The sequence below is a fragment of the Rhinolophus sinicus genome, linkage group LG05 (assembly GCF_036562045.2).
Source record: "Rhinolophus sinicus isolate RSC01 linkage group LG05, ASM3656204v1, whole genome shotgun sequence".
Classification (NCBI taxonomy): Eukaryota; Metazoa; Chordata; class Mammalia; order Chiroptera; family Rhinolophidae; genus Rhinolophus; species Rhinolophus sinicus.
The window spans coordinates 17102641-17120599 of record NC_133755.1 but is presented as its reverse complement, the minus strand read 5'-3'; the positions used below and the strand labels follow the sequence as shown (position 1 = coordinate 17120599).

Below are 17959 nucleotides of genomic sequence, written 5' to 3'. Positions count from 1 at the left end.
CATTAAGAAATTAAGCACAGGGGATGTAACGTACAGCACAGGGAATATCGTCGGTAATATTGTAATAACTATGCACGGTGTCAGATGGGCACTAGATTTATCGGGGTGATCACTTCATAAGTTACATAAATGTCTAATCACTATGTTGTACATCTGAAACTAAAATGACTTTGTATGTCAGCTGTAATTTTAAAAGAAATTTTAGAAAAAAAGAAATTAAGCACAGTCAGATGTTTGTATTTCTAAAAAAAAAAAATCACTGAGACTTGGTCAAGTTTTTCTTCATTCTTTACATCTCTGAAATAAAGTGACAACCCCACACCCTTTAAAATGTGTCTTAAAGCAGCTCCATGGGCCACAAATACCCATGACCAGGGTAGGTGCCCAGGAAAGAAAGAAGAAAGTGACAGGACCGTGGAGATCACCGAGAGCTGCAAAGGTGGCACTCACCGCCACCAGACATCTGCCATCTGCAAGGCCACGCTGATGAGTTATGAAGCTCAGTAATGAATGCCTGCCATAGCAACCCTCCCCAAGGTACAAAAAGGCCAGCATATTCAGTCACCGTAGCCATCACCCCAGACTCCAGGGATCACCCTTGACACCTGCCCCCACCCCTTACCTCTTTGGTGTTGTGAGCCTGTAGCGCCCGCTCCCATTTCTTCTTATTACTGGTCAGGAGCTCCTGCCGCTCCACCTCAAATGCTTTCTACAATGAAGAAGAAAACGGGCTCTTGTGTCTCTCCTGATGAGGCAGGTCCCAGAGTATCAAAGAACTCTTAGTTAACAGTGCAAGTGCCACGTTCCCAACCACACAAAGGCAAATCCAAATGCAGACTTGCCAAGTTTCATGCAACCAAATGTCTACGCAAGTTGTTGCATGGAAATCAGTGATATGAAGTCTATACTTCACACAAGTTTAGAGAGGAAATGTGCCAACTCTCCTGTAACTTAGTCAATATCTGAGGCAAGGAGCTGGAGGAAGGCCAGTGCCCTTGTTGGCAAACCCTGGCACATAATTCAGTCATGATTAGGGTTGCTGCATTGCTATGGTTGGGCTTTCCACAAAGCAAAAGCAGCATGGTGCTCACCGTGGTAGGCCTGGGACGCAGAAATGAGTCTATAATAATCCAAAGAGAGAGATCCCCCACCTTCTTGGCGCTCTTCCATTTTGGAAAGATCTAAATTTCAATCTCAATTCTTAACATTTCCTTCAAATTCAAAGTATTGATTCCTGAATCCTGTTTGCCACGCCCCTTTCCCATCTCCCCAGCTCTGACCGCCATTAATAAATCAGATAAAGGAAGGTTATGGAACACTTATCTCCCTCCTCTACTCCTCTCACCCTTGCCTGCTCTTATTTTCTTTCAAAGCACTCATTACCACCTGCCAAATTATATAGTTAGTAATGTATCTGTTTATTGTCTAGCTGTGTTAATAAAATACAGGCTTCATCGAAGATTTTGTTTTGTTCATGGCTGTATTCCCAGTCCCTGGTACAGTGCCTGGAATACAGTAGTCATTTGATGACTATCTGTTGAATGAGTAAATAAATTCATGAAACCCCAGAGCACAGACAGAAATCAGAGGACGGGACCTCTGGGCCCCTCCTTAGATGGTTAGGACAGACCCAGCTCTCCTCCCAGGGGCCTCCCAGGGCACACAGCAGGCCTTCCACACCCGTTACCTCAATGTGATGGAGCTCCTGACGAAAGGTTTTCATTACATTCTTCACTTGTTCTTCCATCCTATCCAGGAGCAGGCAGATGTTATCTGATTGTTTCTTCAAATCCTTCACATATTGGTCATCCTTTGTTTTTAACTCCTAGAAAAGAGCGTGTCAAAGATTGGTCACAAACTGACACAGAAGCAAGAGGTGCCATGCACACCCCACCTGGCCCCCTCTCATCAGCATCTGTGACCAGGAGGAATTACAGCTGTACAAGGAGAAAGTGGCTTCAGAAAAGTTGGGGAAGGCCCGGAGAAAGCACGGCCAGATGTCACAGAGTGGCCTCAGCTCCGGACAAAGCGCTGAAGGAGCAGCACAGAATCAAACCCTCAATGTTTATTTCCTGCAAATCTCCCTGCAAGCTCCCAGGAAGCCCTGGGTGTGCCAGCTGAGTGACACAGGAACATATCTACTGCAGACCAAGTTCCATTCCTTAACACATAAAATCGGAAACAGCATTTGCTGCAAAAGGACATCTTTCTATTAGGAAACCAATCACTCTAAAATGACTGCACCAAGCCTTTTCTTCTTCTGGTGAAAAGTTGATGCAGCATTCTGAGTCCTGACGTAAGGCCTCCACAGTTTTCCTTTCAGGAAAAGCAAACCAATAACTGGGTGAAACGCCCCCAGCCCGATCCCACTGGGCTGGGCCTGCGCGACCGAGACTCTTGCCTGCTGTAACTCGTTGATAAGCTTGTTCTTATCTTCTATCAGCCCAGCGCAGTGCACCTGCTGGGTGTTGAGCATTTCCCACAGCTCCTGGGGAATTATCTTCTGTTTGCCCTCCTCCCACTTGGCGCTGATTTCATCAAATTTGTCCTGGCTGGTCTTGACTTCATTCTCCAGCTTTTCAAGCCTGCAAATACAAGGACACCGGCCATGCCCGCCCAGTTGCTGATGTTGCCTTTCAACAGAGCAGATGGGTCCCCAGAGTCTGTACCACATGCCCGCCTACCAAGCACTGCCTCCAGATACACCCACCGAAACCAAACCAGGCTCCGAGAAATCTTCTTTTAGTTTAATGGTTGATGATAAGGAACTGAGACCAAATAAACAAAGTGACACATAACAAAAACTGATCAACAGTAAAGCTATTGTCATGCGGGAGACCCTGCTCGCTGCGTGCAGGGAGGCCTGCAGGGTCTCTGCTCCTGCTCCCCATACAAGAACGCAGGATATGGTGAGGCCAAAAAGGAACACCCACGGAGCCATAGGTAGGGGAGTCATACCACTATATTCTCTCTGGCGGCACTATACTCTCACTGGAGGCTGGATCCACACTGTCCGCAAACCGCCATCCACACTTGCCAGCCCAGCCACCATCTTCTTGCTAGCCCCCATTCTTCTCTCTCTTTCCCTTCTCCCCCTCTAGCGTAGCCACAGCAGTTATATTAGTGGCCAATGGCTCACTGGTTACAGCTGACGGCCAACTAGCCACAGCTGATGGCCATGCAATCACAGTTGGCCATTTACTACCTGAGCCAGCACCTGTCTATGTGAGGCCGAGAGCCTGGAAACTACTTTCTGGGGCTCTGCCCCCACACTATACACACACATACATACACATGGATCAACTGTCAATACTTCTGAGTAAGATGGTGACACACAATAGTTCAGTACTTGGTCACTGGAGTCACATAGCTTGTGTTCAAGTCCTGATTTTGCTACTAACTCTCCACTTTAGGCAAGTTGCTTAACCTCAGCAAGCCCCTATTGTTCTCATCCATGAAATGGCGTGTCTACCTTCAAATGGCTGTTGTCAGTCAGAGTTACATCAGCTGATACTCAGCACACGACTCACTTAACAAACGGTGCTCAGATGATGAATTGTCATTACCAACATGACCTCAAGTGTCAGCGTTCCTCTCCCAAATTATCAATCAAAGACCAGTGGAATGTACATATAGGGAAACTCCACCATTAACAATGGGAAACAGAGATGGTTTTCCAGAAATTCCAAAGAAACTGTGTGATGGAGTATTTTGAGGATGGGCCTGGACTGAAGGAAGGCCTTAGGGCTGAGATGTGGGGCTCCTTCTGAGAACAGGGGCGAGGGCATATGCCAGAGACTCCGTCCCTACCCCAACAGACTGTACTTCTATGAGACTGTCTCCAAACAAGAGTGCAAATGCCCTTGAGGACAGGAATCATCTTGTGATCGATCCCCTTTCTCCGCCCCACCTTCCACGTCAGGACACATATTCATACTAGGATTCAGTTGACTTGTTTCTACAAAAAGTGAGAAATAGCCATCAGGTCATCTTTCTAAAACCCACATTTGTCTTCTAACTCTGCCACTTAAGCCCTTCAAGTTTTCTTCAATGGCTACAGGACAAAGCCTAACTCCCTGGCGTGGCCTCTGGGCCTTTCACAAGCTGGCCCTGCTGGGGATCAGCCAATTCAGCTTGACACAACCCATGACAGTCAGTGGGAAGTTTCAAGAATAAAGTCACAATTGCATACTGGTAAAGGTGGTAAAATTGCCATGGGGGAAATACTTAAGCTAAACAACTAAAACTCTTGTTAAAATCGCACTGTGTATATGTACGCTGAGATGGGCTAAAATGGTCAAGTGGGTTGCTTTTCTAATTGAACTCTACATTGTTGAGCAACCTGAGGCCTGGGAATCTGAGTGTGCCTGGCAGTCTGCCTGCTAAGAACTGGAGCTGAAGGTCTTCCATGGGTTCCCATTACCCCTCTGACCCTCTATGCTTCAAACATGGAGTCTTTACTATTCTGTAACACCGGCTACACTGTGCATAACACTGAGATGTTTATGGGTCCGGTTCTTCTCATTCATTTAAACCCTCATGGCTTTTTGTCCCCTACCCCTGCCCATATATCCTTTACTGTCATGCGATTCCCAAGCACATCGTGTGATCTGTGCCTCTGCACAAGCTGTTCCCTCTGCCTAACAGGCCCACTCTTCTACTCCTCAAATTCCTATTCTTCCTTTACAGCCCAACCCAAGGGGCACTTTGCCTGGTGAGTTTCCTCTCACTGCTCCAGAGAGAACATGTGTTTCCACAACTCTTTCCACATACCTTCATTTTAACATAAATCATGGTGGGCTGTTTCCATGTCGATCTTGACTAGACTGAACATCAAGACCAGAGGCTGTATTCACTCCTTTTTGTATCCACACAGCTTGGCACATGTCAGGAAAGTAACACTTGAGGAAGGGAGGAAGCAGGGCGGGAAGCCAGGAGGAAGGGAAGGAAAGAAGGAGGGAGGGAGGCTTCACAAGGGAAAGAAGAGGATTCTACTATACAAATCCGACAAAGCCACTTTCCAATGACTAGGGACAACTTAGGGACCCACAGAGGAGAGAGCTACACACCCACCAGTCTTCAGAGCAGGGGCCTCCTCACCTCTGACGCTTTATCTCCTCTTCTTCAACTCTCCTGCGAGTCTCTCTGATATCTGCAGCCACCTGGATATTTGTCACCAACTCAGTGCCACAGAGCAGCAGTTTAGCCAATTTCTGAAAACAAAGAAGTGAGAATTTATAAAAGTTAGAACACTTTATAAAGAATGTATACATTTGTAAAATTCATAAAGTTGTTTATAAATGTATAACGTTATAAAGTTAGAAACGCTTTGCACACTGTTGGTAGCTATTCTATCTCACCAAACAGGAATTAAAAGCTACCGTAAGACTTCTAAGGGTAGCATCTATTTAGCCACCCACTTCCATCCGGGCACTGGTGACATGATGTTATAGGTTACAATTTAATAGCTCTGTGAGACTCTGGGTGTCCTTTAGTTTATTGTCAGTATGCTGGCATGTGCTCCAGGTACATGTACTGTCCCCAGTCAGCCTCCAAGTGGCGGCACTGCCAGGGTCCTTTCCAAGACTCTCATTTGGGGGGGTGAGGCAGACAATAATAGTTGACCTCCCATGTCCATTTCCCCCTCTTCTTTTAGTAAGAGAACACCCAAATTTTAGCTGGGCATTTGATCTCCCAAAATAGAATCATCTTCCAAACTCCCTTGCAGCTAGAACATGGTCTGATCTGAGCACACGAGCAGAATGGATACATGCCACTTCTGAATTGTGCCTTAATGGGGAAAGGTATGCCCTCTGCTACCCATTTCCCCTTTCTCCCAGGCTGGAATGTGGTGTTAAACTACAATGTGATGAGCAGATGAAGGCAACCCAAGGAAGGGCAGAAGGAAATGAGGGTCAGACATTGAGAAGCCCCCATATCAGCCCTGGACGACTAATACTCTGAACCATTAAGTGAGGCAGAAAAATAAACTTCTGTCTTATTTAAGCCATTATTTAATGTCATGTGGGATCTTTTGTTCTGATACAGGAGAGAACTGTAGCTGGCTGCACTGCCCTCTCCCTTAACGGACTCAGGAATTTTGCTATTGGTATCCTCCTAACCCCTCTTTATAAATTCCACACTCAGTGTCTTCACTCCTGGCCTCTTGGTAATGTCATAATTTCATCAAAAAGTTCAGGTATCTTTAATTCATGCCTAAGTTTTTCCAAGTCTGTTTTGGAACTTACAAATTCTCCAATTCTCAAACCATTTCTGAACTAAGAACCCATAAATAGCTCTACCCCGAGGAGTCATTGAAATGGTCTGAGACGCTATTTCAACTCACTGGTCTATGGGAATTTTGAAATGCAGTTTTAACGACTACTGCACAGACCCTAAACCCAGATATCTTGGGTACCGCAGACTTTTTTAAATGCCTGCTGCTTTATCACTTGTACCAAATGGTTTTACATGCATAAGGAAGTAACGGCTTCCTATAGTTTTGAGCAATTTTCTATTTTCTACTCAAACAATGCGAACATCAGAAATTTCTGAAGCCAGTATTTAAGACTCAAAGTAAAATTGAAGAAAATTATATAATTACCAACAAAGCAACAAACACACCCCTGACATTTCTGAGACCCGGGGGAAGAGTTTAAATGGAGGTCTACCGACCATATATCTAAATATTTACAAATTATAATTCAGTGTTATAAGCTGCCAAATAAAATATGTTCTGTCCTCCTACCTTGACACCTTCATAACAATTTAGAAGTCCTACTTTGAATTCAGACTATACCTCAGAGTGCCACTCAGAACTCTGAGGGAGAGCCGGTCTCTGACCTCCAGCCCACAACCCACCCCATTCCCACCCACCTCTTTCTTCTACCACGAAGGGCTTCACATGAGGCATATGGATTTCCCAGCTCCGTCTACACCCCTTGGCAATCCATCAGGCCTAGAGGTCACTCCACTGTGGCCTCGCCTGCCCTGAGCAGGACAGACCCCAGGAAGAGGCCCATGCAGGCCTTGAACGTGTGCTCAGAACCCTTTGGGCAGGCAATTTGGGTTCTGTGATACACAGAGAGTGACCTAAAGGGGGAACTTGGGCTCTGAGTGAACTTGAGGGGTGTCCACTTGGGGGGGGGGGGGAGATATCCAGAGGAAAGCCAGAGCAAGACACGGGACCCTCACCACCACCACTTCTATTTAATGGCCTGGAGGGCCAATCTAGTGCAATGAGGCAAGAAAAAGAAATGAAAGGTGTAACTATTGAACAGGAAGAAATAAAACTGTTATTTTCAGATGAAATGATTATCTATGTAAAAAAATAAAAAAGAAACTACAGGTAATCTATTAGAATTCAAAAGTGAATTTGACAAGGTTGTTGGATATCAAGTCAATATATGAAAATAATTATACTTTTATATATGAACCATGAGCAATTATAACCTCAATAAAAAGTATAAAACATTGCTGAGCAAAATTAAAGAATATCTAAATAAAGATATTTTATCCTCATGAGTTGTAAATCTCTAGATTGGTAAGATATTAGTTCTTTCCCAAATTGATCTACAGATTCAACCCAATTTCAGTTAAAATCCCAGCATGTTTTGTTGGTGGAAATTGACAAGCTGATTCTAAAATTTACATGGAAATGTAAAGGGTCAAGAATAGCCAACACAATCTTAAAGACCCTACCAGGTATCAAGCCCTGTCACAAAGCTACAGTAATAAAAATAGCATGCAACTGGCATAAAGACAGACAAATAGACCAGTGGAACAGAACAGAGAATCTAGAAACAAACACACATATGTGATCACCTGAATCACAAGAAAGGTGCACTGCAATTCTGTGGAGAAAGGATGACCTTTTCTATAAATGGTGCTGGATCAATTAAAAATTCATATGGATTTATTTTTTCATTGCAAGTTTTTTATTCATTCAACAAATGTTAAGTGCCTACTACATGCCGAGCACTGTCCTAAATGCCACGCTAAATATAAAATATTGAAAAGTTCTGGCTAATTTTTTTCTCCTTGGTACTTACCATTGTCTAACATATTAATGTTTCTTTATTTTCTGTTTCCCTTGTATTTTCCGTAAGCTTGTTTTGTTAACTGTTCTATCCCTGGAGGCTAGAACAATGCAAGACACACAATAATATTTGCTGAATGGTTGAATACCTGATCCTTCAGCCCTGGTAACTTTGACTCATTGACTTACCTAGTAATGGGAATTTGGCTGAAATTGCCTGATACAATCAGCTCAGGGGGCTCAGAAACATTCCATCTCTTTTAAGCCATGTCATTTCATTAGCGTGGTTTGGGAGTAGGTAAAACCACCTTGTCTGTGTAAAGGTATGTCAGCAGTTACTGTTTTTGTCCAGAGCTAGTCACACTGTTTATACAGTGTGATGTCAACAGCCTTGGGGGTTGCCAGGTGTGAACCAAGTTAGCAATTAACAGTGTCATGCCATACTTTTCCGTGGAGGTAGTTGCCACTCTGGGGTGTGGATAGTGACTGTCAAGGGTTGGGGTGGGGGCCAGGGCTGACAGTGAAGACTGAAGTAGGGGGAGTGGAGGTTCTGAAGCGAGGAAGTCCCCACTTCAGGCCGGCTGCTGGGAAGAAACTGGAGCAGCCCCAAGAACTCAGATATATTATGGGTTCATTTCCAAACCATCACAATAAAGTGTGTAGTATTCATCGTTTTGGTGGTGGGGTGTCTTGCCTTCAATATGTAAAAAATGCAACATCTTTTCCACCTTCACAAAACTGATTTTGTAACTTCTATTCCCCTTAGAGGCTGCCTCAGTCTTCATTTCCACCTTATTTTCCCTGGATGGGCATACCGGAAGCAGGGAGTAGGGCAAAGGTTGCTGAGAAAGACATGAAGGACCTTGATGGCGAAAAAATGAGGAGGTAGGTTTTCAACCAGCATGGTGCCACCTTCCCGAACCGCAGAGTGTTTTGGGGAACCTGGAAGGCCACATTTCCACACATCGCGGTGTCTGGAGACACCTCTCATTAGATTTTTGAAAACTGTGAGTCCTACCTTTATTCCACACACGCAAATCAATTCAGGATAGATTACAGACCAAAATATAGACAGTAGAACAATTCCAGATAGATTACAGGCCAAAATGTAAAGAGTAGAACAATTCCAAATAGATTATAGGCCAAAATGTAAAGAGTAGAACACTTTTATTCTTCCAGTAAAAGAAAATATGGAAGAATAGCTTCATAAACTTGGAGTAGGTGAAGATTAAACAAAAAACAAAAAGAATTATCCTTAAAAATGATTAATAAGGTACAATGCCAAGGGCAGGGGCCCCTCCTGCCCAGGTCTTGGGGCAGAACTGGTTTTTAATGCCTTGATATTGTGGAAGGTAACATTTTTTGTCATACATTTCTCCTTGATGCCAATGCACTTCATAACTTAAGTCCTAAGTGAAAGGAACCTTGAAAAGTTGCTAATGAAAACAATATCATCCTTTTGATTTTACACTCAATTAAAGCATTCTCAGGATGAACTGTATATCAGCATTTTCAAGATTATATCAATATAAACTATAACAGTATTTTCAAGATTATGTATAATATCCTTTTGATCCTACACAGAAATGCTCAGAGATCACTGACCCTTTAGATGGAGAAACCCAGGTACAAAGAGGTGACATGACTCATGTACTTCCCAGTAAGCAACAGGTCTGGACTGAGAACCCACCACAGCTCAATATTCCTTCCACTACAGTAAAATATCTCATCCCGGACTCAGTACAGTACAGGTTATTCTCTATGTGTCTCTGTTCTGTAATAATATTTCAGTAGCTTGAGTATTTTTTCTCCCAGTTAAGTACATTTCAATTTCTGCCAGAAATGATCTCTCTCCTCTCCACTTTTATAAATCCCACCTATTTTTCTAAGACCCGGCTCAAATCCCACTTTCTCCATATGACCTTCCCTGACCAAACCAGCTTAGTGAACAATTTTGCGTATCTCCATTCCTACAGTATCACTGTCTATGCAGTTCACTTCACAATTAATTAAATGCAGCACTTTGCCAGGCCTGGCTTGCTGTTTTGATCTGGTGTTTTTATCCCTCCAGTACCTCTTGTTCCAAGTCCTTTATTAAATATCCCAGGAGCCCTGTCATTGCCATGGGAGACAATCGATTTTCTTTTTCGTGTTTGTTAAGTTATGCACTACTCCACAGGCACACAAAGGGGCTCTCGCTCTCACAGAGCTTTATAATTTCATTGGGGACATCGTGTGCACACATTGGAAAAGTCGTACAAGGCAGAAAATTATCCAAGATGAAATGAATTCTATAGACAAAAAGGGCTCAATGTGTGAATTAAAGAAGTTCAGCCTGGGCTGCGGAGGAACTCATGGAAGGGTTGGGACTTAGATGGTCTTGAAGTGTGGGAAGGTAACCTGATGTCAGGAGAGAAGAAAAAGGAAAGGAGAGAAGGGAAGAAAAGGGAAGGGGAGGAGCTTGGCATTCCAGATGGTCAAAGGAACAAAGCAGGAAGAAGCACGCCCCACTGGAGGTGAGAAACTGGATGGGCCTAGCCGAAGTGGAAGGCCCAAATTCGGTAACAATGGGAGAGAAGACTGGAGAGTTAAAATGTGGACAGACATTGTCACCCCAATAAATTAAAAAAAAAAAAAAAAAATGTGGACAGACCACAAAAGGCCTTGAATGTCAAGCTAAACCATTTGGACTTTATCCTATGAATAAATACCATTAAAAGTGTGTGAGCAGGGGCCAGCCCGGTGGCTCAGGCAGTTAGAGCTCCGTGCTCCTAACTCCGAAGGCTGCCAGTTCGATTCCCACATGGGCCAGTGGGCTCTCAACCACAAGGTTGCCAGTTCAACTCCTTGAGTCCCGCAAGGGATGGTGGGCTGTGCCCCCTGCAACTAGCAACAGTAACTGGACTTGGAGCTGAGCTGCGCCCTCCACAGCTAAGACTGAAAGGACAACAACTTGACTTAGAAAAACGTCCTGGAAGCACACACTGTTCCCCAATAAAGTCCTGTTCCCCTTCCCCAGTAAAAAATCTTTAAAAAAAAAAAAAGTGTGTGAGTAAAGAAGACACAGCATCACATAAGAAATTATACTATGAAAGCTCAGTCCTAGAGAGCTCCCCAAACGGGAAACGTTCAAATTCCGTTCTGCCAAGAGACAGAAATAGAATCTCTATTGAGACTTGATCTCTACTGAGTTTCTTTTAGTCTAAATACGAAAACCATGGCATCACACCCAGCTCGCTAGTCTCACAGGCCTGACAGGACTCATTTGCTACCCAGTTCATACCAGTCTGCTTTCTTCTTTCTGTTTATAGCTCTTGCTTTGATCTTCCTCACTCTCTTTCTTTCCATCTAAATAGTCTCCAAGCGCTTCCCTGTGATGGAAAACAGTAGAGAAACTGAAGTTATTTTTAGTACTTAAAATCTATATTCAAAGGTTCCACACTACTTCATACCACATACAAAAAAATACTCCATATGGTTAACAATGTAAATATAAAAAAACACAATCATAAAACACTAGAAGTAAATACAGGAGAGAACCCATCTCAGAATAAGACCAAAGTTTGAGAGAAAAAAAGATTTTATTTCCTAAAATTTTTCAATTTTATTCTTGAAAGTCAAGGGAGAAACCGGTAAAAGATATTTGATGAAATTTTGCTCTCTATAAAATAGAAAGGGCTCCTTCAAATCAATACAAAAAAGACAAAATACCAAATAGAAAAGTTGGCAAAGAGTGTGAACAGACAATTTACAAATGGCAAATAGACATTTGAAAATATGTTCAACTTCATCTGTAACCAGAAAAATGAAAGTGAAAACCCTATAAGGTACATTACCCTCCTATCAGACTGGAAAAGATTTAAAAAGTTGATAATAGTATTTACTCACACTCACTGGGCCGTGTTCATTGTCCTGCTGTCAAAATATAGTCTGAATAGATCCGGACCATCTGGGTATGTCACAGAACATCACACTGATCGGTCACATCAGGATTAGCAAACTATAGCCTGTGTGACAAATCTGACCCACCTGTTGTTGTATGGCTCACAAGCAAAGAATGATTTTTACATTTTTTAATGGTTAAAAAAATACGGTCAGGATGAATAGGCAGAGCACAGAGGATTTTTAGGGCAGCAAAACCATTCTGTACGATACTTAACAGTGGATACATGTCAGTATATAGTTGTCAAAATCCATAGGACACCAAGAGTGAAGCAACGTGGACTTTGAGTGGCAATGGTGTGTCACTGAGGTTCATCAATTGTAACAAATGTACCACTCTGGTGGGGATGTTGATGGTGGGGAAGGTTATGCATTTGTGTGTGTGTGGGGGGGGGGGTAGGAAGTATATGGGAAACCTCTGCATTTTCCACTGGATTTTGCTGCAAACCTACAACTGCTCTAAACACGAAGTTTATTAATTTAGAGAAAAAAAGATCAAAATACAAAGAATATTTTGTGACACAAACATTACGTGAAATTCATACGTCAGTGTCCGTAAGTAAAGTTTGGTTGGAACACAGCCAGGCCACTTTGGGCCCCATGTGTCCAATGGCCACAGATGAGAAGCCACCATCTCGGTAGGGCAGCCGACCCTGACCAGCAGGAAAAGGTGTAAGTGCTGTTACATAGCGAGGACGTTCAGGAATTCAGGGGATCACGCAGGTGCCTCCTGGTACCCGCTGATGACAGACAGTCCACTGTGACTGAATGGATGGCACGGGACGCCCTGGCCTGAGAGGGGTAAGGTTCTCGGTCTCAGACTCTTCACGAGCGAGGCTTTGTGTCACACAACCAGATAAGCCACTGAAACCAGAAGTGATAGCTGAGATCCACTGGGTAAATAATTGTGGAGGAAGGCAGGTTGGGAGGAAGGAGAGACATCTCCGAGGACAGGCCTTGCATGGCCTGCTGTCGTGCAGGGTGTCAGGCGGGGTCTCTGCTCCCGCTCCCCTCATAAGAACGCAGGATATGGTGAGGCCAAAAAGGAATATCCACCAAGCCTTAAGTAGGGGAGTCAATCACTATATTCTCACTGGCGGCATCCACCTCTCTGCAATCCGCTCTTGCTAGCTCAGCCGCCATCTTCTTGCTAGCCCCCATTTCCTGCTAGCATAGCCACAGCAGTTATATTAGTGGCCAATGGCTCACTGGTTACAGCTGACGGCCAACTAGCCACAGCGGATGGCCATGCAATCACAGTTGATGGCCATTTACTACCTGAGCCATCACCTTTCTATGTGAGGCCGACAGCCTGGAAACTGCTTTCTGGGGCTCTGTCCCCACACCTGCATTTCAGTGTATTCGCCACAGTGCCTGGCGCAGTGGGCAGTCCACAAAAGTGCTGACGGGATTATTTCCGTCTTTGACTTTACTAGTGTGTTAAATGTTTTAGCATCTCCTACTTTGCTTGCACCTGTTTTCTATCTCATTAAGAAACAAGGCCCGCTCACACCTGGGGCACTCCGACCCCTCACCGTAGGGGCTCCAGCCCCGGTCAACTGCTCCCCTCAGACCCGCACTACCTCCCCGGTTCCGGGGCTCCCGGGTCCCGCTGCCGACCCGCCCACACCCCGCTCACCGCCTCCGGGCTTCCAGGCGCGCCGCTATGCGGAGACGCCGGGCCTGGATCCGCTCCTGAGGGTTATCAGAATGGACCGAGGGCCGGAGAATCGAAGCGGATAAATGCTCCCCCTCTAGCTCCTCCAGATCCCCCAGGGATCCGGGCGGATTCATAGCGGTGTCTCCCCAGGCAGCTCCGCCGGGACCCCCGCCAGACCGCCGCCGCGTTGCTAGCAACAAGCAGTTACCAGGGAAAAGCAGTCACCTGACCCGCGGCGGAAGTGATTGTCCGCGCAGTTCTTTAGGCCCCGCCTACCGGCATTCAGAACGTGGTGCCCCAGCTTTGGAGTTTTGTTGCTCTCTCCTGCAGTTGGGATGCACTGTCCTGGGCCACCACGAAGGCCCGGGCGTATTAGCGGAGACTGGAAGACTAAAGAGCTGGACCAAGTTGTGGTTCATTGCTTACAGATGATGAATTCATCGTTCATTCACTCATCGAACGAACATTCCTCAAAATCATGTTCATCAGATATTATTAAGCACCTCTGTGCCAAGCGCTGTGCTGAGTATGGGTGTTGTCCTTTCCTCATGGATGGTACAGAATAATGGTCCACTCTGAGCCTACTGCCTCTTTGGAAAGTTTGAACTGAAGTATATTGCATCCATCTATTCATCATCCATTCATTTTTGAGGTCCTACTTTGTGCATGGAGCACCTGTCTCCTCTAGAATGTGAAACCCCCAGCTATCAATAAATTTTTACCCAGCAAGGGATTGTTGTCTTCTGTAGCCGTTTTCAGTAGGGCTAAAACCTAGGACAATCCTACCACCACCACCCGCAACCACATACTTACAGAAAGAAGAAAGGGGGAGCAGAGGGAAATAGTACCGAGGGGCATGGGGGGCTGGGAGAAATAAAAGGGTACAAAAGCACAATTAAACCCTCAAGGAAGCATTGTCCCTTGAAAAAGCCCTATTTCCTGGGTGTTTTTTTGTCTCCTTGTCAACAAAAATAGTATTCTTATTGAGAGTTAAAGCCGTTTAAAAAAACAAACCAGATATTTGACAGGGTCTTGTTCCATTGACCTGTGGGAAACTTGGGACAGCGCTCTGGAGTAGTGAGAAAACGCAGGTCCTAGTCCTAACCTGCCCTGCAGCCTTGGATAAGTCACAACTACCTGAGTACCATTTTTCCAACTGGTAAATGGTACTACTATCGGCCTACTCAACTCAGGCCATTGTGGGGCCGAAGAAGACAAGCGCTTTGTAAGACCTCCCCAGAGGCAGAGTTTTGGTGTTTTGGATTTTCTGCAAGTGTACAAGTGGTAGAGAGATTTAGGAGCGCCAAAATCCTGGAGCAAGGGCCACAACCTTGGAGCAGCCAAGAGTTCCAACAGCCGCCTGGATCCTTGTCCCACCTTTTGGGGTGAGGAGTAGCGGGGGTAGTAGTATGTTTGCTTCCGGGTTTTAGGGATCTGTCAAATCTCTCTCCCCTTTAGTTGTAACCTCAAGTGTTAAACTTCCCTAGGGGCCATGGAATCAGAGGTAGTGCTCTGACCAGGAAGCCTGCTGGGTCCTGGTCCATGTTTCCACCATCTTGAGAAGAGAAACAAATACAAGTGTGTGTGCGTGACCACGGCTGGGAGTTGGCTGCCATGAGAAAGTCAGTGGGAATCAGCAGTAGCATGGGACAGGTACCATCAAAAGCGATGGAGAGTGAGCAACAAGATACTTGGCCATAAAGGTATCCCCAGATACCATCACTCCAGACAGATAAGGAATCCGACTCCCTTTTATGCCCTTTGATTTCTGACAGCTTTTAAGCTTCACACCTTTTTCCCCTCTGCTCCACTTCTGAGAAGCTGACTTTAAACAAAACCAAAAAAAGCAAAGCCTGGGTGTGCTCTCCTTTGGCCCTGGCTGGCAGGAGGTTCCAACAGTGTGCATCCACCCCCATCCCTTAACCATAATAAAAGCCCTGAGCCAGTCTCCCTTCCTGGCTCTCTCCAGCCATCTTCCAACCAACTGGGAGGTCTTCCTTGTGGTCAGACAGCCCTGATTACATAATAAATCTCTTTAAAGACACTCATTCACGGCTGGAAAGGTACCTTTTAGGACAGTTTGCCAATACCTCTCAATAAGTATATGCATGGACTAAGCAATTCTACTTAAAAGAATTATCCTAGGGATAATGGGTCTAGGCTATAGCTCCACTGGGTTAAAATTACGTCAATTTTATTCAGCACTGTTACATATAGCACCTAGCACAATAGCTGGTATGCATGTGAGTGCTCAACAAATATTTTTCTAATGAAACGTACAATGTATTTGTATGCTCACTGCAGTTATCTGTAATATTATGGATATGACCCAAAATCCATCAATAGGGGAACTGATTAAGCATTCATGGGATGAGAAACAATGCAGCCACTATAAATCTAACCTAGAAAGACATCCGAAATATATTAAAGAGGAAGAGACTATGCAGCACAGTATGTAGAGGCTGATCCCAATTTTATTTAAAATATATGTAGTATGTACACAAGAAAAATGAGGGAAGAACACAAAGTTCTCTGGGAGTTAGAGCTATGGGTGATTTTTCATTCTATAAAAAAATTTACAAAGAACACAAATCATTTTTGATGTAACAAAAAATAAAGTTTATTTTTTCACTTAATTTTTTTTTTTTAGAGTGGTAACAGGAGATCCTGAAGAGACTGTAGTGGGCAAGAGTAGGGCTCACAGATGAGAGAGAGGTTTTTGGGAGAGGGACGTAGGAGAATTCACTGGCCCCTGGAGTCTGGTCCTCAACTGGTAGCCCATATTCCAAAAGCAGACTTGCTTTTGAGAACTGACTTACACTAATAAGCTCAAAAAAGAAAACCATATAGAGAATACACTAAACTGAGCAAAACACTACAACTGACACACAGGGCATGTGTGTGTTTTATGACTTGTGGCCAGCACATCTATGTGGCTGACCTACAAAGGGATCAAACTATAACTGGGAAATTTTTTGATGCTATACAATGGACTCAGGAGCCCACGATGGGTACAACTTGCCACAAAGACTAAACAGGTCAAGTCCTTGTGGCATGGCACCCTCATCCCAGGGGAAGTTTTGGGTGACAAAAGCAAAACCTGGACATATGGGCTTCCTTTGCCATGCTACAGGCTGGTCATTCACTTCAGCTTAGTCTTCTTCCCGAAAAAGAATTATGTTGGTTAAATTTTGGCACACTAAGTCACACACGTCTTAATTCTACATCCATAAGGTCACACCGAATCACCTAAATTGGGATTTGGGGATTCATCAAACATTTACATAATTTCTTGGTTTCCCCCTATCTCCCATTTGATATGAATTATACTAATAGCTTCTCAGAAGGCAATCTTGTTTTCTTCATCTCTAGTTATTTTTAGAACTGTCTCATCATCATCTTTATGTATTGCCTACAAAAGGTATGAAAGGAGTAGGAAGGGAAGTCATGAGTAGGTCATATGGCTTAGGGAAAACTTCAAAGGTAAAAAACTTGAGAACTAGGTATTAGTAGAAACCAAGCACCTCCCTGAGACCACTCAGTGCTAAACACACTACATGCATTATTCATAACACGTAACTGTGGTAATACTAATCCCATTTTACAGATGAAGAAACTGAGGCTTAGAAAAAAAATAAGTAACTTGCCCCGAGTCAAATCTTGCAAAGTTGAACATGAGTAAAAAAAACAGTTATTGGGGCGGCCGAATGGCTCAGTTGGTTGGAGCACGAGCTCTGAGCAGCAGGGTTGCCGGTTCGATTCCCACATGGGCCAATGAGCTGCACCCTCCACAACTAGATTGAAGACAATGAGCTGCCACTGAGCTTCCAGAGGGATGGCCGGATGGCTCAGTTGGTTAGAGTGCAAGCTCTTAACAACAAGGTTGCTGGTTCAATTCCCGCATGGGATGGTGGGCTGTGACCCCTGTACCTGGAGATTGAGGACTGGACTTGGAGCTGAGCTGCACCCTCCACAACTAGATTGAGGTCCAGTGACTTGGAGCTGATGGGCCTGGGAGAGGCGCACTGTTCCCCCATATTTCCCCAATAAAATTTAGTTTAAAAAAAAAGTTGTATTAAAAGTGTGGGTGGCCTTGAGAAACTCAAAATGAAAAGAAGAAAAATGAAAGCAGTTAGGAAGTTTTCTTTCAGGAAATTTGTGATCAGAGGGAAAAGGATGAGAGCAGAAGTGGAGCAAGACACGGCAGCGGCATCAGGTCTTTTTAAATTTAGATTGAAACCCAAGTGTAGTGACCTAGCACATACCTGCGGTGTGTCAGGGACTGGCTACACGTTTGAACTGTGCAGATAGAAGGAGAG

At 44.5% G+C, this 17959-nt stretch overlaps 1 protein-coding gene across 6 annotated transcripts in view; it reads right to left on the bottom strand.

Moving 5' to 3' along the window:
• The window catches only part of DRC1 (dynein regulatory complex subunit 1), a 38115-nt gene extending 24239 nt beyond the window's left edge, over positions 1-13876 (bottom strand). For 3 of the 6 annotated variants that reach the window (XM_074331800.1, XM_074331801.1, XM_074331803.1), the window contains exons 1-6: positions 13620-13876; positions 11322-11409; positions 5101-5213; positions 2402-2585; positions 1688-1825; positions 623-709 (exon numbers count right to left, since the gene is read on the bottom strand). In XM_074331800.1, coding sequence (XP_074187901.1) covers positions 623-709; positions 1688-1825; positions 2402-2585; positions 5101-5213; positions 11322-11409; positions 13620-13774 — 765 coding nt within the window. In that variant the 5' untranslated portion in view covers positions 13775-13876. The remainder of the gene's footprint in view (positions 1-622; positions 710-1687; positions 1826-2401; positions 2586-5100; positions 5214-11321; positions 11410-13619) is intronic. The other 3 variants (XM_019735389.2, XM_019735390.2, XM_074331804.1) reach the window with 2 other exon arrangements.
• Positions 13877-17959: the final 4083 nt, after the last annotated feature.